A 26,887-nucleotide genomic window follows, 5' to 3' on the forward strand; every position below is an offset into this window, starting at 1 on the left:
AGTTCTGTGACAGCTGGGACCTACTCTAGTCTTCTGTGGCATCCCCAGGCCAGCATGAGGGCTAGGTGCTCAGTGTCTCCTGGAGTGACTCTTCTTGGCTATGACTCTTCCTCCTGTGTCCTTGAGCAGTTCCTCTCCACCGTGCCTTGCTGAGCCTCTGGTGGGCTCATTGCTAGCAGTGGGCTGTGTGCTCTCGGTTCAGGTCATGGCATGGTGTGCAGCCCAGGAAGAAGAGCAGCCTGTGTTCTCCTGCAGGCAAGGACTTTGAATGGTCAGCAGCTTTGGGGCTGGTGATAGGGATGTCAAGTGGTGCTGGTTGTGCCATGGTATGCTTGTGGCTTGGGCTGGTGGCCTGGGGCTCAGCATGGCCCAGAATTTTGGTCGGCCTCGGCTCCTGCTCCGTTTCATCTCAGCACTGAGTCCTGTGCTGGCATATATGGAGGACATGCTGTTGAGAGCTCTAGTCTTAGTGGCAGCTCCTGGGAGTTTATTTGTCCTGGGAACATTGAGCTGGGACTTTGGGCTGGGCAAAGGTGGGCATACCAAGATAGAGGTCAAATCCTGCCCTCCCATGCTGACAGTTGTGTGGGGACAGCAGGCACAGAGTGGCCTTTCTGCTGCTTTCCCCCCCTTTTCCTTCCAAGCCACCCTGAGATAGTTAGGCCCTGGGACTTGAAGCCATGTCTGGTGGCCCGTGGAGCTGAGCAGCTTCACGCGGGCACGCAGCCCAACTGCTTTCTCCCCAGTGCTTTTCTTGTGTCCTTCTCAACTAAGTGCAGGTGTTTTCCTGCCTTCTGAGCTAGCTTTTCATTGCTGTGACCAAAATACCTCCCAAGAACAACTTAGGGGAGGAAAGGTTTATTTTGGTTCATGGTTTTAGAGGTTTAGTCTGTGGTGAGGTGACTCCACTGCTGAAGCAGAACATCCTGGTGGAAGGGTGTGTGGTGAACAACTGCTCAGCTTGTGGCAGGTGGGAAGCATAGAGAGCAAGGAGGAGCCAAGGACAAAATACAGTCCCCAAGGGCATGCCCTAGTCACCGGCTTCCTCCAGCCACACTCTACCTGCCTACACTTACCACCCAGATAATCCATTCCAATTATTAATCCATCAAATAGATTAATCCCCTGATTAGGTTATAGTTCTCACAATCCACTCACTTCCCTTTCAGACATTCCTGCATTAGCACAGGGACTTTTGGGGGACCCTTCATATCCAAATCATAATACCTTCCTTTAAAAAAAAAAAAAACTACATTGCTTTCTTTTGAAAGTAGTAGAAATAGAAATTTGGATTTATCTAGAAGAGTATAAAGAAGAAAACAAATATCACCTATAACCTTTTGGAGATGTGGCCATCGAGTGGCCACCACTGTATCCCTGGGGGTAGGGCCTGGCACCTTGCAGGTGCTCAGTAAATATTTGTAACCAAATAAAAAGAATGAACAAATATATGTATCGTAGAAAATCGGAATCATAAATTATATTGTGCTTTGTATCCTGCCCATTTCGGTCTTGTGACATTAACCTTTCCCTAGATTAATGTCTGGAATTTGCTATCAGGACTTTGATGTAACTTACTGACTCTTGGGAACTGAGCATTGTGCTTTTGGGATGGATGGCCAGATGTCATGTCAGAGACTATCTCGAGTCAGTTCCTTGAGCATGTTCCAGGGTGGAATAAAAAGGTGCCGCTTGCTCTGTTGAGTTCTTCCTGCTCATCAGGGCAAGGGTGGCAGGTGCACCTGAGCAGCAGAAGCTGATTTCTGAGAGCTGCTGTGGTTATGAAGGCAGGCGGGTCAGGGGGCCAAGGAATGAACTGTGGAGTAAGCTCCAATTATAGCGCACTCAAAGCTGATGGAGGTCATGCTTATTGAAGACAGAATGCCTCCTTCTGGAGTGATGGATGGGGATGCTGGTGACTCCTGGGTGATCCTGCTGGGCACTGAGAAGCAGTGACCCTGTTGGAGAGGAGCCGCCTTCACTTCAGGTGGCCTCCGTCATAGCCTTCCAGGCTCCCTAGTCTGCATGACTCCCTGTGCCCAGGGCTGCCTACTTAGGCTGTGCTGCATCAGGGGTTGCAGCCTGCAGCACTGGGCATCTGCAGCTTGCCCAATGCACTGGCATTGATGAGGCCTCAGCCCACCTCCTCCTGGAAGCCATGTCCTGTGCTTTATGCCCCTCTCCCCAGCCCCCACCCACAAACTGAAGTCCCACTGACTCCATTGTTGCTGAATGCAGTGGCCTGAGGAGCTTCCTGTTAGCTTCCCTGGCTCTTCTTCTCTGTTTACAATCTTCTTGCTTGATCTTCCCTGCCTTCTCCAGGCCATCTGACCCAGCACCACCACCCACTAGCTGTGTGGCCAAACGTAGCTTACTTTACTTCTCTGCTTTCATGTCCTCATCTGTAAGGGCCTAATAACTAACCTACTTCATCAGGGGTCCCAAGGACTTCAGGACAGGATCCCTGGCTCCTGTCTTGGGATCTGGCACACACTCAGTGCCTCATGATTGTTCCCTGTTGTCACTGAGCCATTTATTCACTCATTCCACAAGTCTTTATGGAGAGCCTTTTACATGCACAGAAGAGGCAGCAAGGAACAAAACAGACCCAGGTGTTGTGTACTTGGAACTTACATCCTAGGGAAAATAGGAAGTAAGTAAACACACATTTTGTCATGGAAAGCACAGCAGGGCACGGAGAGGGGAAGTGGCACTGTGGTGCACTACTGAGACCCAGCAGTGTGGCTGCATTAGTGCAGAATTTGGAGGTGGGAGTCAGGGTACAGCTTTTGCTCCCCCAATTCCAGCTGTGGACCTTGATCAGGGTACTACTGTTCTCTCTCTCATTAACTGTGTGACATGGCTAGCTCTCAGCCAGTGTGTGCCTCAGTTTTCTTGTCTGTGATACTGGTGATACCCTCTATCTGGTAGGGGAGAAACCACTAACCTTATGAGGTCTAAACCCATTTCTCAAAGTTTGGTCCTCTGACCCTGCTTCAGGAGTATTGTGAGTGTGGACAGGATATGCAGACTCCACAGACCCTCCCACTCCCTGTGCTTCAAGTTCTGAGGTGGCCTGGGACCCAGCATTTGGAAATAAATACCCTGGTGATGCATGTTCACTGAGGTCTGAGACCATGATCTACAGGTTGTGAAGATGGGGTCCTTTTGTCCTGATGAGGGCTATGCTGGAGTGAAGTTATGCAAGACGTGGTCACCTGGAAACACCATCTGGGGAGCTTGCTAGAGTTTCAAGTTGGATTATCAGGGATATTGAACTCTGCCCTTAAGAGCTTCCAAGTGATTGTGGAGCAGTTCATGTGAGGAGCACTGGGTCAGACCTGTGAGTGGAGGACATCCTCCAGCGGGGATAGGTGCTGTGCCCACAGGTGGTAGCTGTCAGGGGATGCCAGTCCCATCTCATTTGCTAACTCGCTTTCCTTCCTTCCCCTAGGATCCCAAGTGATGGTGGTTTACATGGAGGATGAATTGAACGCTGCGCGACTGGCTAGCACGGGGGCGGTGGTCTCTGTGCCTGCAGGTGGGCGGGCGTGAAGCTTAGGATCTCAGAGTTTCAACCCAAGAGGAAGCATGTCTAAAAAAGGCCGGAGCAAGGGCGAGAAGCCCGAGATGGAGACGGATGCAGTACAGATGGCCAATGAGGAGCTGCGGGCCAAACTGACCAACATTCAGATTGAGTTCCAGCAGGAAAAGAGCAAGGTGAGAGGGCTGGGTGGTGACACTCAGAGGATGATATTGCCAGGGACATGTGGGGAGGGCATGTTTGCAGGCTGGAGCAGGATGGGCCCCTCCCCTGGGTCCCTCTCTCTCTGGGCCTCAGCTTACCCCTCGTCAGAATAATATCAGCAGAGCCGCATAGAGTGCCAGATGGGACCTGTCAGGCGGTGTGACTTCCCATGTTTCAGTTTCCCTGCAAGACAGGGTGATGATAGTGCTTCAGTGGGTTGCTGTCAGGACTTAGTACCACGTGAAGAACTTGGAAGGGGCCTGCTCCATACCACGAGCTGTTTGTGCTCTCAGGGCAGGTCTGAGCCTTGGAGGCACTCAGGACAGTGGCTGGCTGGGTGATGGCAGACTGTGGGAGTACAGCTAGAGAGAGCTATTATGTGTGGCCTGTACCTCCCACGAGGGAGGAGCCCAGCTTTCCAATCCCACAGACCTGGCTCCACCCTCAGCTTGGCCACTGCCTGGCTTCACAGTCTTGGGCAAGTGACCTAAGGTCTCCAAACCTCTGCATCCTCAGCTTGCACACGGCATGACAATTACTACCCAGTTCAAGGTTGTCATAAAGATCCCAGGTGTGATAAAAAGCCCTGTCAGTGTCTGTTGCACAGGCACTGCCCTGGTCATTTTTGTTGGCATGGCTCTGACTTGGGTGATCTGAGAGCAGAGCCAGCCAGGGGCTCTGTGAGCACAAGAAAAGGTGGACAACTGGGCCTGTACCTGGGTGGCTTGAGATGTTGAGGATCTGGCCTTTGGAAGGTTAAACCAAATCCCTGCCAAAGTCCCTGGAGCACAGGGGGTGGCTGCCTGGGAACTGCAGTTGGTGCCTGTGTTAAGAAGCACTGGGGCCCAGGCAGCTGCTGAGTATAGGGGTGGGGGCCACTCCTGGCCTTGGCCCTGGCTCCATTCCCAGGTCAGGATGGCTGCATAGAGAGCAGAGACTTGGGTCAACTTGGAGAGGGAGCGAGGAAGGCCTGGCTTCGGGAGTGTAGGGATAGATGCAGACCCCCTTACTCCTGGGTGTTCAAGAGATTGGACCTGGTAAAGTAGCCCGTTCCAGCTGGGGTGGTGCTGACCTGTGCACACCCTGCCAGTCAAGAGGGGTTCACCTGCTGGGATCCTCTAGGGCTGAGAGCTGAGAGCTGAGTGCCCAGGCTGCAGGGGCTGGTCTGTGTGTCCAGAAGCAGCAGCAGCAGCAGCAGCTGTGGGGAAAATGCACATTCAAGTCTGCTGCCTAACCATGAAGCCATGTAACTGTCCCTGCCTCAGTTTTCCCATCTGTAAAATGGAGGGCTTCTAATGTGTCTGCTTTCCTGGGCCATTTGAGGAAGAGTATGACAGTCAGTATAAGGCCTGAGGTTGTCCGTCACCTGCTCTCACTTGGCAGCCTGTTTCTAACATCTGGGCCTGCCCTGTAGACAGCATCCTGTACCTGAGAGGTGTCATGGCCTCACAGTGACCTGTATGGTCAGGTGTGGCTTCCTGTCTCTGTAGGTGAGAAAGTTAGGGCTCAGAACGAGAGGTGACATGCTCGGGTATATTGCCTGAGTCTACCTTGCCAGCCAGTAGGGACAAGGTGCCACACTGGGCTGCTTAAATAAACAGGGACTTAAGGTGTCACCACAGCAGGCTGGAAATCTGAGGTCAGGTGTCCTGGGCTGACCTCTCCTGAGACCCTTCTCCTTGGCTGTGCTGTCTTCGTCTTCCTGTGGACCCACATGATTTTCTTCTGCGTGTTGGTGTCCTTATCTCCTTTTCTTATGAGAACACAAGTTGGAGTGGATTAGAGCCCATCCTGATGGCCTCATTTTAATTTGATTACATCTTTATAGTCACCTAAAGTTCTGAGTGTCAGGACAGGGTGGGGTCCAATTCAGCCCCTCTGCCAGGTCAGCATAGCTATAGGTGGTGCTGGTAGGTGAAGGCCAGACCTATGGGAGTCCCCTGTCACCAGGCTGCCCCCCTCCCTCTGGGACACAAGGAAATTCTCACATGAACACATCTTGCCTGCTCAAGTTCTCCATCCAGCCCCCTGTGGCCTCCTCTGTAGGACTTTACCCATCTGGTCAGTTGGAGAATATCTGTTCAGAAAGAATTTGGCAATGTGCTTTCTCTGGCTGTTTCTAAAAGCATAACTGTAAATTTTACAATTACATTTAAGTGTTATTTTTGTATGATCTAATAATAACTCAGTGTTACACTTATAGTGTCATTATTTTAACAAAGGACCCATTAAACACTGCAGGGCAAGGGAGTGTGGTAACTGTATCTGTTCATCTTTGGCCTTGTGTGCATGCTGTGTGCCTGGGCTGGGTGACATGCCTTTGGCAGTGACTGCGGAACAGCCCGTGCCCTCAGTTAGGGTGGTGCAGGATTCCAGGGAGCCAGTGGCAGCACAGCATGGGCACGCTGCATCAGAGTTCTTAGGAAACCTGCGGAGTGAAAGGCCTGTGGAGGCTTCACACTGGCCATTTTGGAGGCAGAAGCGAAAGGTCTTCACGCAGTTCCGAGTGTCCAGCAGCATCCGTGAGCCTTCTGAGTGCCAGTCAAGGACCAGGCCAGTGGGGAGTGTTCCTGACCTAGAGAGGCCCACCGTCTGGGGTGATGTGAAGAGAGGGTCAGTGTGCCAGGCCACAGCCCCTCACCAGCTGGGCATTTCTTCATTCTCGCCGTGACCAGCACACTTTGGTCTGGATTTGTGCTGGGCCAGGCACTTATCTGAAGTGAGAAGAAGTGAGTTGGACCTCAGCCTGTCCTCAAAGGCTGCTGGCTTCTGTGGTGGTGGGGGGAAGGCTTGGTATTTGGGTATATCCTGAGCAGTGATGGAGTAGATTATGTTGGGCACTGGAGCCCAGGGAGGTGCTGACCCTGGGACTGAGGAAGCCTTCCTGCCCTGCTGAGTTTGGAGAGAAGGTGAGGGGAGGTCCCCAGATGAGGGGCCAGCTTGCAGGAAACTAGGGCACATCTGGGGCGGGAGCCCACAACTCCTGGTTGCTGTTGTGGAGGCTGTAAGGGAGGCTGTTGTTATTTGTGACCTTACCAGTGGTTCAAACTTCCACTTTTTCCTTAGCTCAGTCCTGAACCAGTTATCAAGTCCCAGCTGTGTACCTATCTTTGTCTGAGAAGCAGCAATGCAGTGACTCCAGGTCCTCTCCTGGGGCTTGCGCAGGGAACAAACACCAGGAGATTCTTGTACTTTTAACTGAGTAGTGGGACATACTCAAAAGAAACAGCAGCAGGAGCAGGGGTGTACAGTAGTGGGTTCTGGAGTGGCCTGTTGGAAGGTGTCGTCAGCAAAGGGTTCAGGGGAGGTGCCACTAAGTGTGGTGGGTGGGCTGGAAGAACAGACAGAGGCATGCCAAAGGCGTATCTCAAGGAGTCTAGGCTGCAACAGGCAATGGTGTGGCCAAAGCCGGATGATTACGGCCAAGGGTAGGAGATGGATCAAGGAGCACAGGGCTCAGTCCTGTGGGCTGGGGAGGACTTAGGCTTGAGTTTTAAGTACTATGGACTTCCTGAGGATTTCTTTCTTTCTTTTTTTTTTTTTTTTTGCTTATTCTATTTTACATTTTTCTTGTGTGTTTAGTCATTTTAGTGTGTCAGTCTGGACTCATGGATACGTGGGCGGCATTCTGGATATAAACCAACAGCCTCTTTGTTCTGTGGCTCAGGCTGTCCCAGCTTTGGCTGTGGTGCCTATGTGCCTGTGATACCCCCATCATTGTGGAGGTTTTGTGTTGATTTTGTTTGTGTTTTTAGCTCTTATTTTATGGTGTTCATCTTGCATACTTCCCCCCCCCCATCCTGGAATCTGCCATTTCTCCCGGGAGCCCTGGCTCCAATTATGGGAGAATGGTTTTAGACACCAGGATCTGGGCACTGGTGTGCTTGCAGCCATGGGAGTGCCCCTCTTCTAGACCCTCTTAGCCAAGAGCCAGGAGAGGTGTGCTATGTGTACGTACACGTTATCTATAAATGCTTCTGCATATGGCACCTGTGACTGCATGAACTTAAACCTGAGTTCTTGCTCATGTCCCAACACTAGCTCACGGCCATGTGCATCATTCCAGCCCCTTCTTTCTTGTCTGGAGCCCCCTACTCCCAACAGTGAGAAGCCGGCTTCCCCCATTCTCCATCTACTCTCTTAGTTGTTCTGCACACATACACATCGTAGTTCCAGAAGAGTGAGCCTGCACCCTGTGTGATCTGGAAGGCCTGCAGTAATGAAGGTGTGTGACTCCATCCTGCTCTGTGCACAAGTGTGGCAGGGCAGCCTGGGAGGGTTTCTGCCTGGGCAGGAGCAGGAGGTGCCAGCTGAACTGAGCCAGATATTGCAGGTGCACAGGGCAGGGAGGAGTCACACATCCTCATTACTGCAGGCCTTCCAGATCACACCCTCTCTACCTGAGACTCACCCCAGGGCTTGTTCACACCTGACGTGCAAACTCTGGAGCACAATGACAATGCTCATGTATCCCCCAGTGACTCTCCACGTCCCTCCTTTCAGCATCCTCTGAGGCAGCTGCTGATGTTGCTCTTCACAGACAGGAAGCCAAGGTTCTGGGAGGTTGTGTAGTCATGGTTCTTCAGAGACTAGAACACACATACACACATGTGTTCTGTTACTCTAAATAAAGAAGCATATGCATGTATACACAGGTAGACACATAATATTCAGAATGAGAGAGATGTTTTTAAAGCATTGTCTTTTGCAGTGGGGGCTGGCATATCTGAAGTGTGTAGGCAGGCTAGCAGGCTAGAATCTCCAACAGGGCTGATATTGCAGTCCAGGGAGTCTGAAACTGTCTGGAGGCAGAATTCCTTTTTCCAGAGGAATCATCAGTCTTTTCTCCCAAGATCTTTAACTGATTGGATGTGGCCCATCTGCAGTTGAAGGGCCATTTGCTTTACTCAGAGCCTACTAGTGTAAATGTTAATCTCATCTAAAAATACCTTCACAACATCATCTAGGGTGATAATTGACCAAATGACTGTTGGTGCTATGGCCCAGTCAGGTTGACACAGAAAGTTGACCATCACAGAGGTTAAGTAATCGGCTCAGGGAAATAGCTCATCATAGTAGATACAGATCTAAAAGGGTATTATTCTTCTGACCCCAGAGCACTGTCAACACTACTCAGGGAGGTGAGGACCATGTATATGGTCTTCTAGAAAGAAAAATGCCAGAAGCATTTTGTCCATGACCAGGGAAATATTTAATGTCTTGGCCCCTGCACTGAGTCCATCAGGAGGACTGGTTCCAGTGCTCACGTGAGGGGGTCAGGGAGCCACTGGTTGCCTCGTGTGTTTGATGGAAGGAGACATGGGTCTTGGGTTTGCCTGGGGGGTTTCATGTGCTTCTTTTCCTGCTGTTATAAGAAAGGGTTTATTGATACCCAGATGACATTGTCAAACTCACTTATAATTTACTTTACCACAGGGTGCTATAGACCAGGTATGGTGTGAGGGAAATGCTGCCATTTTCTGTGGAGCAGCCCATTCATCAGAGGCAGCTGGTTGCAGTGTCCCAAGCCTGCCCTTACCTGGAATGGAGTTTTAATAAAGGGTTCTGTGGAACCAGAGTATTTAAATGAAAAGCACCAATGAGGGTTTTCTTAACACTCCCTGGGCACATTTTACAAATAGGGTTTCAAATGGCTGATTGGAGGGTTAGATTCAGAAGGGGCTTGTAGCCAGCAATTCAGGAGTCCAGGCCCCTGAGACAAGGGTGCCCTGGAGAGGCCCCCAGCCAGAGCGCACCTCCCTAGGAGCCTGGCCTCTCCCTTCCCTCCCCGCCACCTCTGCCCTCTCTTCTTTGGGTCAGAGTCTCTCACAGGGGCCATGGGAATGGTTTTCTGGTTTGGAATCTGCTCAGCCTGGTGAGAGCTGGTGTGTCCTTCCTCATGAGTTCCAGGATGAAGGGGTTTCCATGCTTGGCCCTCCTTTCCAACATCCTCAGGTGGTTTTCCCCCCGAAGGAAAATCTCAAAAATCACCTAGTAGGACAGATCCTGGTGGGGCAGAGGGGGAGGGTCAGCACGGTTGAGTGGCCCAGGGGGCATTGGAGGTGGGCACTTGGGAGGGTCTCAGGGGCGTGGGAGGCTGTGGCCAGGGCACCACTGGCTCCCCTGCCCGTGTCCCTGCCGACTCTCATGTTCTGGCTGCAGGTGGGCAAGCTGCGCGAGCGGCTGCAGGAGGCCAAGCTGGAGCGTGAGCAGGAGCAGCGGAGGCACACTGCTTACATCTCGGAGCTCAAGGCCAAGCTGCACGAGGAGAAGACCAAGGAGCTGCAGGCGCTGCGTGAGGTGCTCATCCGGCAGCACGAGCAGGAGGCGGCCCGCACGGCCAAGATCAAGGAGGGTGAGCTGCAGAGGCTGCAGGCCACGCTGAACGTGCTGCGCGACGGCGCGGCTGACAAGGTCAAGACCGCGCTGCTGGCTGAGGCTCGTGAGGAGGCGCGCAGAGCCTTCGACGGCGAGCGTCAGCGGCTGCAGCAGGAGATCCTGGAGCTCAAGGCGGCGCGCAAGCAGGCAGAGGAGGCGCTCAGCAACTGCATGCAGGCCGACAAGACTAAGGCGGCAGACCTGCGCGCTGCCTACCAGGCACACCAGGAGGAGGTGCACCGCATCAAGCGCGAGTGCGAGCGCGACATCCGCAGGCTGGTACGTCGCCCTGCACCCCACGCCCACTCACAGCTTCCTGAGGGGTTTGGAGGACCCACAACACTCTGACTTTGTTTAAGGGTCTGGGGTTGCAGCCAAGTCCCCACCAACCCAGGCTAATAAGGAGGCTTTGGGGTGCAGGTCTCCTCATTGGGTGTGGTCCTTGGACGGTCATCAAACCCCCCAAGCTGGTGTCCTCATCTGGAGGTTAAAGCTTACAGATAGGGTAGGGCTATGGTAAGAAAGTGTTGTCGCAGATGTGTGTGAAGGCACAGGCGTTCGTGTAATTTACTTTAATTAACTATCGGCTGGCCGCACCTTGGTTGCCCAGGTGAGTCTGCCTGCCAGCTAGCTGTTGCAATAGCTGGGAAAAAACCTGTTGCAAATAATCAGATTTTTAAAGAAATCAGGGAAACTGTGAAGCTATGAGGTCTAGAAGAGCGAGCCTTTCTGGGGTGAACTGAAAGTCCCTGCAGCCTTCCTCAGGGCAATCTGTCTGGAGGAGGAGGAGGGTCTTGTCTCAAGCAGAGATTCTGCTGGGGACTGAGATGACTAGGACTTTTTCCACCTCTCAGGGTTGGCATGAAAGTGGAAACCAGAGGAGCCCTCTGACCAGGCCAGTTTGCTCCATAGAATATTCTCTTGAGTTCTGAGGTGATGTGAGAATCCAGTGAGCCAAGAGGTAGTAGATAAGCTTTGTTGACATGGGAGACAGAGCATGGTGAGGGAGGGGCCCTGAGGCAGGCATGGCCAGCCTGCCCCGAAACACACTTGACTGACCCTTTGGGGTGCAAGAGGCTGAAGAGCTAAGTAAGTGGGGTTCTCCAACTGGACAAAGGACAGTGTTTACAAGGTTGCATCTTCAGGAAGATTCAGGGTAGGTAGAGCATCAGAGGAGGGGACCCACGCACCATGCAGACTCTGACCAAGATAGAGCCACTCAGACTGTGTTGAGGCCAGAGACTTCAGGTCAAAAGGGATCCTAACGATCCTCAAAGATATCGCCTCTCTCTGTTTTGGCAAGGTCATCATGTTTTCTTCCCGGGCCAGGATATTGCCCATTTCTTCTCACCTCCTTGGCATGAATGTACTGACTCCCTTTTTTTTTTGGTGAACTTGAGGGTCCATTTGTTCTGGAGACCTTGAGCAGAGCCACACACCTTAGATCGTGTCCTATACAAAACTGAGGCCCTCCATTTGCTTATGTTCTTTGTCACCTATGACCTGTTGAGACCATGGCTATGAGGTGGTGTGGAGCCACAGCTGCTGCTCTTCAAAGGCTGCTAGGCAGGGACAGTTCTTAGTCATTAAGGGTCAATTAAGAAAACTTCAAAAAGTATAAAAGAAAAACATGTCAAACCTAAAAGGCAAAATGGACAAATCCACAGTTTAGCTGGAGATTAATAGATTTCTGTCAGCAAGCCATGGAACATGCAGATGAGAAAATGAATGATGATGTGTGGGATTTAAGTAGCATGATTAACCAAAGTGAACCAAACTGACATAAAACCACATTGCAACCAACTGTTGAGCACGGTTCTTTTCAAGGGAACATGGTCCACTTTAATCAAAATGGTCTGCATTTCAAAATTTGTAGGTTGCCTTTAAATAAGCCCAGAGAGGAAAACACATTTTAGATAAAAAAGAAGAAATGCTGGAAACCAAACATCTAAGCTTCTGTCTTAAGAAGAAATTGAAAGAACAGCCAATAAAACTCCCAGAAAGCATGATGAAGGAAATCAGAGAGCAAGAATCATTGCAACAAAGTCAATAAAGGCTTAAAATTTGTAAGTTAATTAAAATTTATAAATTGATAAACCCATAGCAATACTGGCGAAAGGAAGACATGACCATAATTTGCCAGTATAAAAAAGGTGAAGATGAACACCACAGCTCTTGCAGACCCTGAAACACCATGAGAGTATACCACGATCTCGCTGCGGATGGATGGCACATCTGCAAGCAGGCACAACTTCCCCAAGACCCAGGACAGGGCAGGCAGAGCACCTGAGTAGTCCTAGATCTGTTAAGGAAGTTAAGTCACTAATTTACAGTCTGTTCACCCACAGAAAGCCCACACCCAGGTGGCCTCACAGGCAAAATTGTTCCAAGTATTTAAGGAAGAAATAAAATGAATTCCAAAGGATGTAGTCTTCCTGAAAATAGACAGTAACAGACTTCATCTCTCTTATAAAGCCAGCATGATTTCAAAACTAATGACAACCAGGGGTGGAGGTGCATGCCTGTAATTCTAGCAGCTCGAGAGGCCGAGACAGAAGAATCACAAGTTCAAAGCCAGCCTCAGCAATGGCAAGGTACTGAGCAATGAGTGAGACCCTGTTTCTAAGAAAATATAAATTAGGACTAGGAATGTGGGCCCAGTGGTTGAGTGCCCTGAGTTCAATCCCTGGTACCCCTCCGCCACAAAAAGATCCTGCTGGTATAACAAAATACTAGAGTCTGGGTAATTAATGAATGAAAATCACATATTTCTCACAGTTCTAGAGGTTGAGAAGTCCCGGATCAAGATATCAGCAGGTCCTGTGTCTGAAGAGGGTCCAGCAGCCCTGCTCCCAAGATGGTGCCTTGAATGCTGTGTCCTCACACAGCAGAAGGGACTGCAGGGCAAAAGGGGCAGGCAGCTCCCTCACACCTCTTGTGTGAAGTCATCAGTCTCATCACTTCTGAAAGCCCCTCCTCTTAGGACCATCATGTTGGCAGTGACATGTCCACATTGTCATAGTGGGACACATTGAGATCATCATAGGAAAATACAGACTGCTAGTATTAATAAGTGAATTCATCAAAGTCTGCAGATACAAGGACAATACACCAAAATAAATTTTGTTTCTATATACCAGCAATGAACAAGTGGAAAATTAAAAAGTAGCATTTAAAACAGAGCACCAAAAAATTAAATACCTAGGAATTAATCTATTGAGAATTATATCAGATTTCTATCCTGAAAATACAACATTGCTGAGAAAAATTAAAGGAGACATAAATAAATGGAGATACCATTTTTATTTATTAGAATACTTAATGTAGATATCAGTTCTCCACAGTTGATTTGTGGGATCAATTCATTGGGTTCCAAAATCCCAGCAGAGTTTTTTTGGTAGACATTGACAACACATTCTCAATGATATAACAACCGAAAGGACCTGGAATCACAGTCTTGAAGAGGAAAAAATTTGAGGTCTCATAAGACCTACAGCAAAGCTTACTCCAAAGCTGTAGCAATCAACACAGGCAGAAGGATGGACAGGCCAAAGGAACAGAAGGATCCAGACACAGACCTACTCATTAATGGGTCACTTGATCTAGGAGTTCAGTAGGGAAAGGATGATGTTCCAGTAAACAGTGTTGAAACAGGATGATCTGTAAGGAAAGAAGAAAAGAATATTGATGCCCGTGTCATTCATCCTCAAAGATCTGCCTATTCAAAGTGGCCATAGACAAAAATGAAGACACAAGAAGCAGCCAGGAGACTATTTTCATGGTCTGGGTGGTGAACATCTTAAGCAGGATGGAGGTGCACTGAGCACCTGAGTCCACTACTCACAGTATTGTCCATTAGAAAACAGTGCACCTGGGACACTAAAGAATTTCTGTGCATCAGAGGACACTGGTAAGAGGCAAGGCAAACTAAAGACTGGGAGAAGATATTTTCAAGATGTATACCATAAAAAACTTTTGTTTAGATTATAACATGAACTGTAAAACAATATGAAAAATAACTTGGTTGAAAATTAGGCAAAAAGCTTGAATGGGTGCTTCAAAAAGATATTTAAATAACTAATAAATCAATGAAAAGAGTCTCAAACTCATTGAACGTCAGGGAAACACAAAAAGTAAATATCATTTTATGCCCGCTAGATTGACTATAGTACTTTTTAAAAAACCAGGTCACAGGGGCTGGGGATGTGGCTCAAGTAGTAGTGTGCTCGCCTGGCATGCATGAGGCACTGGGTTCGATCCTCAGCACCAAATAAAAATACAATAAAGATATTGTGTCCACCTAAAGCTAAAAAATAAAAAAAAAATTTAAAAAACCCAGGTCACAGCAGGTATTGACTAGCATGGGGATCAGTGGGAACCCTCATATGGTTACATGGAGTAGCCCATGTAATCAGTGGCAGTTTTTTAAACATAAATTCAGTTACCAACTCAGTAGGTCCACTCCTAGGTGTCTGTCCAAGAGAAATGAAAACATATGCCTGTTGGAAGACCTGTATGTAAGTGTTCCGAGCAGCATTATTCCTGGAGGTCAAACAATGGAAACAAGCCAATGTCCATCAATTGCTGAATTGATAAGATATGGTGTATGTGCATATAGAATGCTTCTCAGCAATAAAAAGGGGTGAAATATTAGTACATGCTACACAGTGGAAGAACCTCAGAAGCATTATGCTAACTAAACAAGAGAGGCTGGACCCCCAAGGCCATGAGAAGCCTGGCCTATTTATATGAAATGTCCAGAACAGTCATGTTTGCAGACATACATTGGTGGCGGACCAGGGTTTGAAATGTGTATGAAGGATTTTACTGGAGTCATGGGAACATCCTAAAACAGATTCTAATGATGGTTATACAATTGGCAAACTTATTAAAAGTGGGTTTGTGAGAGGATTTTATGATATATAAATTATACCTAAAATGTTTAAAATAACAGAAATCTGGAAAATTTAAATCACATAGATGAAGGTTTAATTGCAGATTCTGTATTTGTATTAAAAAAGTCACCCATATTTATGAGAGAAAAAAAGCACATGAGACAACTCTCTGCAGCTACCAGGGGGCTAAATTAAAAAGGTTGATGGGACCAAACAAGAAGGGTATTGTGTTAGCAGATTTCTTCACAGTGACAAAATACCCTTGATAAATAAACTTGAAGGGAGGAACGTTTCAGCCCATGGTCATTCAGTGCTGCTGCTCTGGGCCTGTGGTGTCACAGTATATCATCATGGTAGGACATGTGGTAGAGGAGGCCTGTTCACCTCATGGTGGCCAGGAGGCAGGTGAGTAGGGGGAGGCAGGGTCCAATATCCCCTGAGGACATACTCTAGCCACCTGACTTCCTCCCATTAGGCCCTGCCTCCTGAAGGTTCCACCATCTCCAAACAGGTGCCACAAGCTGGTGGCCAGGCCTTCAGCACATGGCTTCAGGAACATTCTAGATCCAATCCATAGCAGATGTACAGTCATTAGAACTCTCATATCATTTCTCGTATATTAAAGTGCTGAACAGAGAAAGTCCATATACAGCCACAACAGTGTTCAAAAAAATAAGAGTGAAATAAGTACATTTTCAAATTGAAAATCACCAAATATATTAAAGGAAGTTCACAAGGCAAAGAACAGTACCAAATAGAAATTTGATTCTATAAGAGAGGAATGAAGAGCTTCGGAAATGAGTAAATGAGGAAGTACATGGCTACCTATTTTTCTTAATTTCTTTCGAATACAAGTGACTGTCAAAAGCAGAATAATAACAATGTACTTTGGAGTTTATAGCATAAGCAGAAGTAGAATGTATAAAACAATAGCACATGGGACAGAAATGGGTCTTGGCGGTAATCGCAAACATAAATGGGCTAAACGGGTTCAATAATGTGGATGTGTTCTACAGCTGTACATATACATCCATGTGTCTGATTGGATACAAAGTCACACTTCAACTCTAGAGACCCACTACTCTGAAGTACAAGGGTTGACAGTGTGCTGTGTGAACAGTGAGCATAGTGGTAGGGTGAATGCCATGTGGTTAGTCCCTGAAATGCTGGGCAGCAATGTGAAGGAAGGGCTTTCTGACTCATAGAGAATGAATGAATCTCCTGGACATAATGCTAGAAAAAAATCAGCCTTAAAAACCACCACTTTATGATTCTGATTTAGTCAGATTTTTCACTGCTGGGACCAAAAGATCAAACAAGAATAATTTCAGAGGAGAAAAAGTTTATTTGTGTCTCCCGTTTTCAGAAGTCTCAGTCCACAGATGGATGACTCTCTTGCTCTGGGCCTCAGGTGAGGCAGAACATCATGGTGGAAGGGCATGGAGAAGGAAAGTGGCTCCAGTCAGGAAAACCAGGAAACAGAAAGACTTTTCTCACCAAGGATAAAATATGTGCCCCAAAGGCCTGCCACAGTGACCCCCCTCTCCAGCCACACCCTGCCTCCCTGCAGTCACCACCCAGTGGTTATACAACTTGATTATAAACCTACAAATCCACTCTTAATAAGTTTGCCAAGTTGTATAGCCAGTTGTATAACCAGTTAATCCCTATCAGGGGATTAATGCACTGATTAGGCTAAAACTTTCATCACTCCAATCATTTCACCCCTAAACTTTCTTGCAGTGTCTCACACATGAGATTTTGGGGGACACCTCATATCTAAACCATAACATTTCATTTATGTGGTCAAACCAGCCCCAGTGCTGGAAACAAGGGTGTGTGGATTAGCTGGGGATGGGTGGACACGGAAGGCAGGGGCTTTCTTGGGTGTGAGGACCATTCTATATTTTGTGTGTTCAGATACAGTCGGTTCTAATTTGCATGGTACCATGTGAAATGGGACTCATGCATATCAGTACTATGCCCTCATTTTGCTTGTTCCTGTGGTGACTACATCGGATCTGTCACTGCAGAGCTGTGCGGTGTGAGGACTTAGTTCTGCTTTGCACACCTCTCCATCACAGGAGTGCTATGGAAAGTGAGGGCTACCTGTGCGTGCAGAAATTGTTCTAAACTTGATCTGTGTGTACTCCTTCCTGCATTTATGTTATAAGTCAACTGAAAATAAGATATTAAAAGAAAAATGAATTACCAACATCATTAGGATTCTTGAGGGCCTAGTACAAGCACCCTGTTTGTTATATTCTGTGCTGATTCTCAACCAGTTGAAGAATAAGACAAGTGTCAGCAGAGGGAGATGCAAATGGTCGCCTTTATTACTGACAGAGAAGGCTAGAAAATGCCATTTTCTGAAAGGAGCCAGAATGGCTTTCTGACTTCTAGCCATGATGGCAGTTTATTTGATAGAGCCTCTGAATCTGGGAGCAGACACAGTTCCCTGAGTCCTGCCCCCTGCTGGTCCAGGAGAAGCAGGAGGGCAAGGATATCAGGCCCCCAAGTGCAGGCCCTGGATGACTGAGCACCAGTAACTGAGCCTGTCGGGGAGAAACGGTTGGGATGGGAAGGCCAGGAGAAGGCAGGGAGACCCTGGGCTCCTTGTGGACCCCAGGGGTGGTGCGGAGGCGCTTCCCTAACAAGCAGCATGGACAGACTGTCCTCGCCCTGTCCTTCAATCGAATGGAGCCAGTAAGGGAAGCAAATCTGAGAATTGATTGACTCAGGAAACTGAGAGCGGTGTCTGGCTATGGCACTGCTGCATAGAGGCCTAGAGGAGGCCTGGGCCTGGTCTTTCTCCACCCTCAACTCTGCTTTCCTCTGAGTTGGCATCACTGCCAGACTACGGGAATGAGATGGCTGAGGGGCAGGACCTTTGCTAGCTCAAAACCTGTGGTGTTGGTTTCCAGGAAGAGCCTGCCAGCGGTGCTGAGTGGTGCTGGACTATGCCAGCCAACCCCACAGAGAGCGTGGAAGAGGCCGCCTGCGTGAGGCTCCCGAGCTGAGTGTGGGGACGGCCCACAGGAGGCCCAGGGCAACAAGCACCAAGCGTCCACACGCACTGGCAGGGCAGAGCCCACCCTGTGCGGGCACCAGGCTGTAGTCACAGCCTCTGCTCCTAGCACTTGGGCCACGTCCAATCCAGTCCTGACTCTGCTTTTCTGTCCTGCCAGTGCAAGGAGCCATAAAGGTCATTGCATTTTAGTTATTTTCTCTGGCTCCAGACAGCTCTACAACTCCTAAAAATATTTAAAAAAAAAATTCACCTTCTTGCTCTCACAACTTGATCAAAGGGACGTTTGCTTCCCTCCAACTTCCCAGGTGCGGTCTAGCCTGGCTTTGTCTGTGCAAACTTGACTGACCCAACACCATTTGCCCAGTGATGAACATGAGCATCCCGTGTGCTTGTTGTGGCCAGTGGGCGGTGATGTGTGCAGCCCCACATCCTTCTGGGATTTTGTGAGGTGAAGCACTCATGGTCCCATTTCATAGGCTAGAGTCTGGGGAGGACTTTGTACTCTCTTAGGCCACTGGTCATCTTTAGAACTCGTTTGTAGATGATACTGTGTTAAGGGCAATGTTGAGTGAGCTCTGAGAAGAGCCTCGGGGTTGTAGTGACAAAGGTTTGCAGGAGTTCCTGTCCCAGTCCCTCCCTCAGAGAAGGCAGAGCACAGAGGCCCACAGGGTTAGGAAAACAAGGCAGGCAGGTGGAAACTTTCTAAAAACATGACAGTTCACTCCTCAGTGTCTGAAAAGTTTGCCAAGTTTATTAGAAAACAACTGATTTCATCATTAGTCGCACATTAGGACTACCTGGCTCCCAGAGAGGAGGAGCAGTGCCTGTTAGATGAGGTCAGCTCGCAGTGGGGAGGGGAGCAAGGCAGGGGGCGCTCTCCCCTCTGTGGAGGAGCAGCCGGAGGGTTCCGAAGAAGAGAAGGCGGGTGGGCCTTGTGCAGGTTGCCAGCTGCCTGGGGCCTTCGTACAGGCGCCTCCCTGTGGTCTGATCAGAGTGCCCTTCCCTCAGACTTGGCATGGCTGGCCCTTTCTTACTGAGAAGTCCCCATACCAGTGTCCTCTCTGCAAGGAGACCTGCCCAAGCACCTAGGGGCCCCTCTGTTGGGAGGCCTGCCCAGGTGCCCATCTTCCCAGCCAGCCTCCGAGCTGCTCCAGCACCTCTCATCTGAAATGTTTATCTGTCGCCCTTAATTAGTTTCTCTGACGATCTGAGTTCCATGAGGGCGGAGGCTGGTCCGTCTTGTCCCCCTGAGACCTCAGAGCCTGTGCAGTATGGCGCGCTGGCTTCTGGGGAGGGTCCAGCAGGAGGCGTGTTCCTGCCCGGGATGCTCTCATTCCACATCCAGGACTTCACTGAGGGGGCGTGGAGAGATGACACAGTGCAGAATGTGCCCCCATGGCCTCTGCTTCCTGCATCAGCAGTGGCATTGTGACAATCATAGGGACGTGGAGGATGAAGTGAGGATGTCAAAGTGAAGAAGATGCACAGTTGTGTTCTCAGAGCTGTCTTTCAGAGAAGCCAGCTGAAGGGAAGCAGGTGGGAAGCAGGGCAGAGAGGGCCTGTAGGCTGCTGCTGGTGGGTGTTTCCATCACCCATCAAGAGTCAAGGGTCTCAGTATGGGGTGAAGATCAGGAGGCCTGGGGCTGCCCAGGCCAGTGAGGGCAGCAGAAGGGAGGAGGGTGGAACCCCCACCTGGGTGGTGGGACCCTGGAGCCCTGGGCATAAGTTGAACACACAAGGAGTGGTGCAGAAAGTCTGTCCTGGTGTGATTATCTAGACTCCCGTCTTGTTTGCTGTGTAATCCCAGGGAAGTTGCTTACCATCTCAGAGCCTCTGATGCCTTATCTATAAAATGGGGGCAATCACATATCTGTTGCAGAGTTATGAGAATTAAATGAGCTAAAGCATCTAGCAGCAAGTTTCTGTAGTGGGAGACATGAAAAATATCTTCTTTCATCACAGGGACAGTGCATATGTAAAAGAAAGAAAATGGGGATGAACTGCATGTGTTTACACAAGCGACGCCAGGACTGAATCTCCAGTGTACCCAGGAATCAGTGCCGAAAGGCTATTTCCATTTTAGGGGCAGTGGTCCCGAGTTCAGGTGCCTCTCAGCACACGTGGCTCTCGTGGCTTCGCCATGGTCTGTGTAGACAGAGCAGCAGGCGCTGTGCGTTTACCTGTTGTCCTGCGTCTGCTCAGCCTCACTGCTCAGGCAGGGCTGTTGCCATGACAGCACATTGGGAAGGCGGCTTCCTGTCCCCCCTCCTTGCAGACAGGCGAGGCTCTGACTTCCCCTGCACACTGCATGCCTCTTAGGAAGGGCACTCCTGACCACATGGGACAGTGATGCCCTGGCGCTGGTCACTCCTCAGACCAGCTGGGAGCACTTGGGCTGCTTTTAGGTGGGATGCCCTCAGGTGATCAGGGGCTTGCTGGGTGGAGGATTTTCCCCTCTCATTTACAGGGTCTGGAGATCTGCAGGCAAGGGGCTCTCTAGGGCTCCAGAGAGTTGTGAGGGACACATGTATTTCCCAGGGTCCCTTTTTGAAGAAGTCCTAGGATGTGGCACTGATCCTCATGGTCCTTCGTTCCCATGGAGTGCCAGCCGTCATCTTTGTTTCAGGTTGGTGGTAGGAGGAGAGATGAAGAAGGGTGCTGGGTCTTCCTTTGAGGACACTTTCACTTTAGAGGTCACACTTTAACCTCTTGGCCAGGACTTCCTCTTTCAGCTATACCTGGCCATAGGGGATGGGACAGTGGCCCTTTACTAAGTGCCCTCAGCTCCTGGAGAGTCTGGCATGGTGCTCTGTTAGTTTCCTAAGGCTGCTGTGACATTACCACAGACGTGCTGGTTTATAATGACAGAGGCTCCAGGTCCAGCACCCAGGTGTCAGCAGGGCCATGCTCCCTCCAATGGCTCTAGACAGGCTCCTCCCTGCCTCTGCCAGTTTCTGCTGGCGACTGGCCATGCATGGTGCTCCTTGGAGTGTCCATGCATCTCTCCAGTCGATCTTCTTGTGGCCTTCTCCCATGAGAGCCCCATCTGGTCCTCTCCTTGTGCAGACACCAGTCACTGCACAGTCTTATCTTAATGTATATCATCATTCCATCTGCAAATACCCTATTCCAAATGAAGCCATGTCCTGACTCTCTAGGTAGGCATGCTCACCTCACTACAGGTGCCAGGGGGGACAGTGAGAAGGATGTTGGGGTGGTGGCCTCTTCTCCAGTCTTTGACCCCATGAAGGGGAGTTCTTCACAAGATAACTTTCAATGATGGCTCATTGGAAGCTGGCCAAACTGCAGTTTCCACTGAGATGCATGTCCTGGTAGGTCCAGCTGCCCAGAGTGACCGGATCCTGTTCTTGCAAGGAGAGGAGAAGGGAGGGTTGGAGAGGCCACCTGAATTTGAGTCATGGTCTGCTGACAGCTTGGGCCTGGGCACATTCACCTTTCTGGCCTGAGTTATGTGAGTGCAGCGGTGTAAACGATGTCTGTTTCCAGGGTCTTGAAGGCTGTGCGGATTCCTCTCTGAAGTACAGTAAAGCCCTTCACTCACACTCACCTATGAGAAAGAAGTGGCCGCAAGTTTGTCATTCTTTCTCATTCTCTGGCCCTTAGGGCTCTTTTGGTTCCAGAGGACAGAAATTCTACTTCAAACCATCTTCATCCTTGAGAGAATCTTGCTTTCACCACTGTGAAGTTGTAGGATTGGCTTCAACTGTAGCTCCAGGGCATGAGTGCCCTCACCCCAGATGCAGGTATTTGGGGATCTGCTGTCTCACGCTGTGTTAACTTCAGGCCAGGAGGGGCTCTTGTGTTGTGCTGGGGAGAGACCACTGCTCTTAAGCTTAGTTCTAAGCTTTTAAGAACTTGCAGGAGGGTATAGAAATGTATTCTCCAGGACATTGTCTCTGATTGGGTCAGGTATCCATCCCAAACCAGTGACTGTCAGCGGCGGGACATGTGGGTGGCCAGAGCCAATCATAGACTGCCCTGGAAACTTGGAGTGTTCCAATGGTCTAACACTTGCACAGCCCCTGAGGGCAGGGGCAACACTGATGGGAGCGCACAGCCTGAGAGGCAGGTGTAGGGTCCAGGCATTGTGAGACTGCCTGCTGTCTGCGAGTGGCTTGGCCAGTCTCTGAAGCGCTCTCTCGGATTCTGGCAGGGGAAATACAACAGTCTAGAATATGTCAGCTGCAGAGTGTCTTCTGCGTTGTCCATCTGTTCTCCAAGGCCATTTCCACTGGTTGAGAATGTTTCCTAGAAACCTTTTCCATCATGGTGCCTCTGCTGTCACCACCTGGATGATGGCAAGTTGGGGTTCTTCTAGGCTGGGAATTTGGGGTCCTGCAGATGCCCTGATTGCAGTGGTGCTGCATTTTGAGGGAAGTCAGCATGAGATGGTGGTGGGTTGCATACCTGGGCCCCAGGCAAAGCCATGTGCAGCTGGGACGTGGATACCGAGGGGCAGACTGGAGTCCTGCCTGGATAGCCTGTTAGCTGGGTCACCCCCACTGCCACTACTGTGAGTTCCACTCACTTTATTTTTTTTCTCTTGGCACTAATCACTCAGATCTACTACTGTATTTACTTATTTCTTATGTTTTCTCTTTCCTATTGCAGAATAGAAGCCCCAGGGTAGGGCAGCAGGTCTGTTTGCTCACTGAAACCTCCCATCACCCACAGAAAATGCTTGGCTGTGTATTTGTTGAATTAAGGGAAATACTTGTGAATGGTTTATATCAGTAGACTCCTTCCACCTAAATTCTGATTGCTCCCGGCTTGGCATCACATCCGTAGCATCTTTGGGGGTTGTCTTAGCAGGGAAGCAGTGCTCTCCCACTCAGGAATTGGATATAGCCAAAGCAGGTGGGTGCTGATGGTCCATGACCAGGGTAGCAGTGGGCACACTCCGCGATGCTCAAGGAGAAACTGCATCAATGCCGGCTGCTGAGCCCTGGAGAGATCTGCACAGGGCAGGTGGAGAGCAGCCTGAAGTCTTCCAAAGAAAGGTCTCTGGTGTTGGCAGGCCTGCAGCTCGTGGCTGTATGACCTCCCAGCCAGGGACCTGGGGCACCCCTTCTCTCCTGTTATGATCTGAAGTGTATTTTATCAGTTTTCAGTGGCTTGCTTTGTAAATTAGACTGTCTTATGTGATGTAGGAGCTGAGAAAGGTCAATGAGTCAATGTCAGGTCAGCATTGATGGCATGCTCATATTCTAATATGCTTGTGGAGTCCTTTCCATGGTTGACCCAACAGTTTGACCTTTCCTGGGCATGTGCTTGACACCGTCCTCGCTGAGCTATGCGCGTTCTTTCAGAGATTTACCCATCTAAACAGAGCTGATTGCTAAATGCTGTGAGAACAAGTAATCACCCAGCTCAGGCCATTGTGATTTGGTCAATTAATGAAACTCCAATTATCCCTTTTAATGCCTTTCTTAGTTTCCTGGGACCACTGAAACAAATCATCTTAAACCAGATGGTTTTTTACAACTTGTGTATTCTCTGACAGTTCTGGAGTCATAGAAGTCCAAGTCCTGGCAGGACCATACACCCTCGAAGGCCTGAGAGTATGCTCCTGGAGGGCCAAGGAGGGAGGCCAACCAAGAGGTTCTGTGATATTGGGGCTCTGGGGCAAGTCAGGACTGGGTGTCCATTTAAGTGTCAGCTGCATATGGGAGGAGTTGATGACATGGGTGAGGACGTGGCTGTCCACAAGAGGGACACAGAGAGAAGAGGCCCATCATGCAGGATCTGTAGGCATCAGGGGCAGCCAGAGCAAGTCGTGTCTGTGAGGAGGCTCAAAACTGAGGAGCCCCGGTGGAAGAGGTGAGGGAAGGAGAAGTTCATGAGGCAGGTAGAGGGCCACCTTGTAAGGCACTGCTCAAGTTGAGGCTAGGAGGACGAAACTCGTCCAGTGAGCAGAGGGCCTGGAGTGCCTTGGCTACCATGGCCGGAGCTATTTTGGTGGTGGGGTGGGGGCTGAAGTGGCTGGTGAGTGAGTGGGAGACCTGGGGCCGGGTGGAGCAGTGGCCGTGCAGAGCAGCTCGCTGTAGAGATAGGTTGGGCAGGGTGTGCTGCTGGGCAGAGTTTACGTGTTCTATTAAGTGAAGAGGGGGGGACTTGGGCATAGCTGAGCTCCAACAGCAAGTGCCAGGGTGACTGTATAGGTCCTTGGACTCAGAGATCTGTCTACTCTGCCCTCAGGGGAATAAAGGGGAGCTGGACTCAGGCCATAGACTTGGGCCACTGTGGTCCTGAGAGTTCCCAGTTCAGTCAAGCCTGTCCACAACTCTGGTTTGACCTCCCTAGGCCTCAGGCCCTGGCAGGAAGCAGGTTCCCTGGTCATGAGCCCCCTTCCATGCCTAGCTGCCCCTCGCTTCCTTTTCCAGATGGATGAGATCAAAGGCAAAGACCGGGTGATTTTGGCCCTGGAGAAGGAGCTGGGTGTGCAAGCCGGCCAGGCCCAGAGGCTGCTTCTACAGAAGGAGGCTTTGGATGAGCAGCTGGTCCAGGTCAAAGAGGCTGAGCGCCATCACAGCAGTCCAAAGAGGGAGCTCCCGCCTGGCATTGGGGACATGGCGGAACTCATGGGGGGCCAGGTAAGGCGCAGCTCCCGCAACAAACCTTTGCACTTCAGGGCTGACCAACACCACCCCTTCCTCCCTGCCCATCATCTGTTGGCTAGCCTGCCTTCTCCGGCCTTTCTCACCCTCCCTCGCTCCCACCTTCCTTCCATGCGTCTTCTGCCCATCCGTGTACCCTTTCCTCCCCACATGGTTTGTCCCATGTGCCAGGCCAGCGCTGGGCGCTGAGAAGAGCCAGGTAAAGACTGGCTGCCTTGGCCGAATGTGGTCTCAGGACTCCGTTGCAGAGAAAAACATGAAGACCTCACACAGGGTCCACTGTGGGGCCAGGAAGGGACCCAGGAAGGCAGGGAGTGGCAAAGTCAGAGTCCTATGAGTCAGTGAAAGTGACAACTGCAAAGGCATTGAGGGCACTAGCCGGGCCCTGACGGAGGGGCCCGAGCATGCCGGCCTGTGGTCATTCACACCCACCTCTGCTAGGAGCGCTGCGTTTCAGCACTGTAGGAGCTGGCGCTTCAGCCTCTGCCCTGGAGGACTGGGCAAGTGGCATGGGCAGGCCTTTGTGAGAGAGGCAGGGAGGCAGAGCTTTGAGAGATCCCTGGGGCCACTGAGGGTGGAAGTCTCTATCCTCTGGAGGGGACGTCTTCCCCAGGGGTGTAGCAGGGTATGGGGCGTCACCAACCTGCTCCCCGCCCCACAGCTGTCCTAAGGACCTCTACTGCTGTGTGTTCTGGGGAGCCCTTCGGTCCATTGAGGCCTCCTCACACTACGCTTGTCTCTTCGCTTTTTTAGGATCAACATATGGATGAGCGAGACGTGAGGCGATTTCAACTAAAAATTGCTGAACTGAATTCCGTCATACGGAAGCTGGAGGACAGAAACGCCCTGTTGGCAGATGAGCGGAGTGAACTGGTAATCTGCACAGGGACAGGGAGTGCCCCGCAAGCAAGGGCCTTGGCCGCAACACCTGCCTGAGACACGGGGTCAATGCAACCCTTGGTTGTCTTTACTTTCCTTCTCATTTTTTTTTTGATTAAAAATTCAACACACATTGAAGAACTCTGTTAGTACCTGTTGTTTGGAAGTAACTTACCCCTAGAGCACAATTGGAGAAGTTCAGTGAGGCAGGTAGAGGGGATGTTCATTGCAGCACTGTCTACAGTAGCCACCCAAACAGCCAGGCACAGTCACTAATACTGGAGCACTGGCCAGGGTGGCTTTGAAGCTTTTGTGCAATGACGTCTACACAGTCATCAGGACTGAGGAGGTAGACCACATTTAATTGACATGGAAATTTGTTCCTAATTAAATGATAAAAGCATTTCACAGAACAAAAATAATTTGTTACCATTCTGGCTACAGAAAGGCTTTTTTGGGAGGGAGGGCAGGAGATTTGATTATAGTTAGTTTTTATTTTTATCTTTTTACTTTTTTTTGCATCAAAGTTTATATGCTTCTATGTTTAAAAAATAATGAATATGGACTTCTGATTAAAAAGCAAATCTCCAGTAATAACAGCAACTTCATAAATCTGTTTAAATTCTCTGGATAAAGTGCTGAACAAATTATTATGTGGAGTATCAGTACATAAACTTTTTGACAAACACCTCCTAAGTTTTATGTTTAATTTTGATGAAGGGAAGTGTGTCTATACAATATTTGACAAAAACACATGAAAAGTGTTAAGTATCACTCCATACCTTCAACAGGATCAAAATCAATTCATTTTCTTCTAGTGTTTTTAAAGGCATATTTTATACAGCTTTAATCAAACTGTACATCTAATTTATTTCTACTTTTCACTTAAATATTCATGAACAGAAAAACTACTGAGGAGCTGTGCTGGTTGCCGAGTGGATGCCCACAGGCCCCAGGCAGCTGGAGGACTGAGGTGTTTGAAGTGGAAATTGATCCTTCTCCAGCATTTGGCCTTGAGCTGGGGGCTCCTGCTAGTGGCTCTGACAGACCCTCTGAACAGACAGTCCCAGAGAGCCTCATGCTAACTCTTAAGATGGCAACTGCAGGCAGGGGTCTTGAGTCAGTCCCTCGACCTTGAGCCTTGGTTCTAGCACTTTCTTGTGACCATATTGCTCTTCTGTCCATTGCAGGCTCTCATCCTTAGTGTGGGGTGGGCTGGCAGGTCCTAGGTCCCAAGGGCTCAAGGAAGGAGAGCGGGAAGGTCCCTGGTGTTTCAGGCTCCTGACGAGGACTTAGTGTGTGATCCTTATGGCATTTA

The 26,887-nt window shown here is 49.8% G+C and overlaps 1 protein-coding gene across 6 annotated transcripts in view; it reads left to right on the forward strand.

Moving 5' to 3' along the window:
- The first annotated feature begins 3,591 nt into the window (after positions 1–3,591).
- Positions 3,592–26,887, forward strand: part of Jakmip1 (janus kinase and microtubule interacting protein 1) — a 67,598-nt gene continuing 44,302 nt past the window's right edge. For 3 of the 6 annotated variants that reach the window (XM_076863814.2, XM_076863815.2, XM_076863818.2), the window contains exons 1-4: positions 3,592–3,720; positions 9,911–10,405; positions 24,457–24,666; positions 25,444–25,563. In XM_076863814.2, coding sequence (XP_076719929.1) covers positions 3,592–3,720; positions 9,911–10,405; positions 24,457–24,666; positions 25,444–25,563 — 954 coding nt within the window. The remainder of the gene's footprint in view (positions 3,721–9,910; positions 10,406–24,456; positions 24,667–25,443; positions 25,564–26,887) is intronic. The other 3 variants (XM_076863816.2, XM_076863817.2, XM_076863819.2) reach the window with 2 other exon arrangements.

The sequence above is a fragment of the Callospermophilus lateralis genome, chromosome 8 (genome assembly GCF_048772815.1).
Source record: "Callospermophilus lateralis isolate mCalLat2 chromosome 8, mCalLat2.hap1, whole genome shotgun sequence".
NCBI lineage: Eukaryota > Metazoa > Chordata > Mammalia > Rodentia > Sciuridae > Callospermophilus > Callospermophilus lateralis.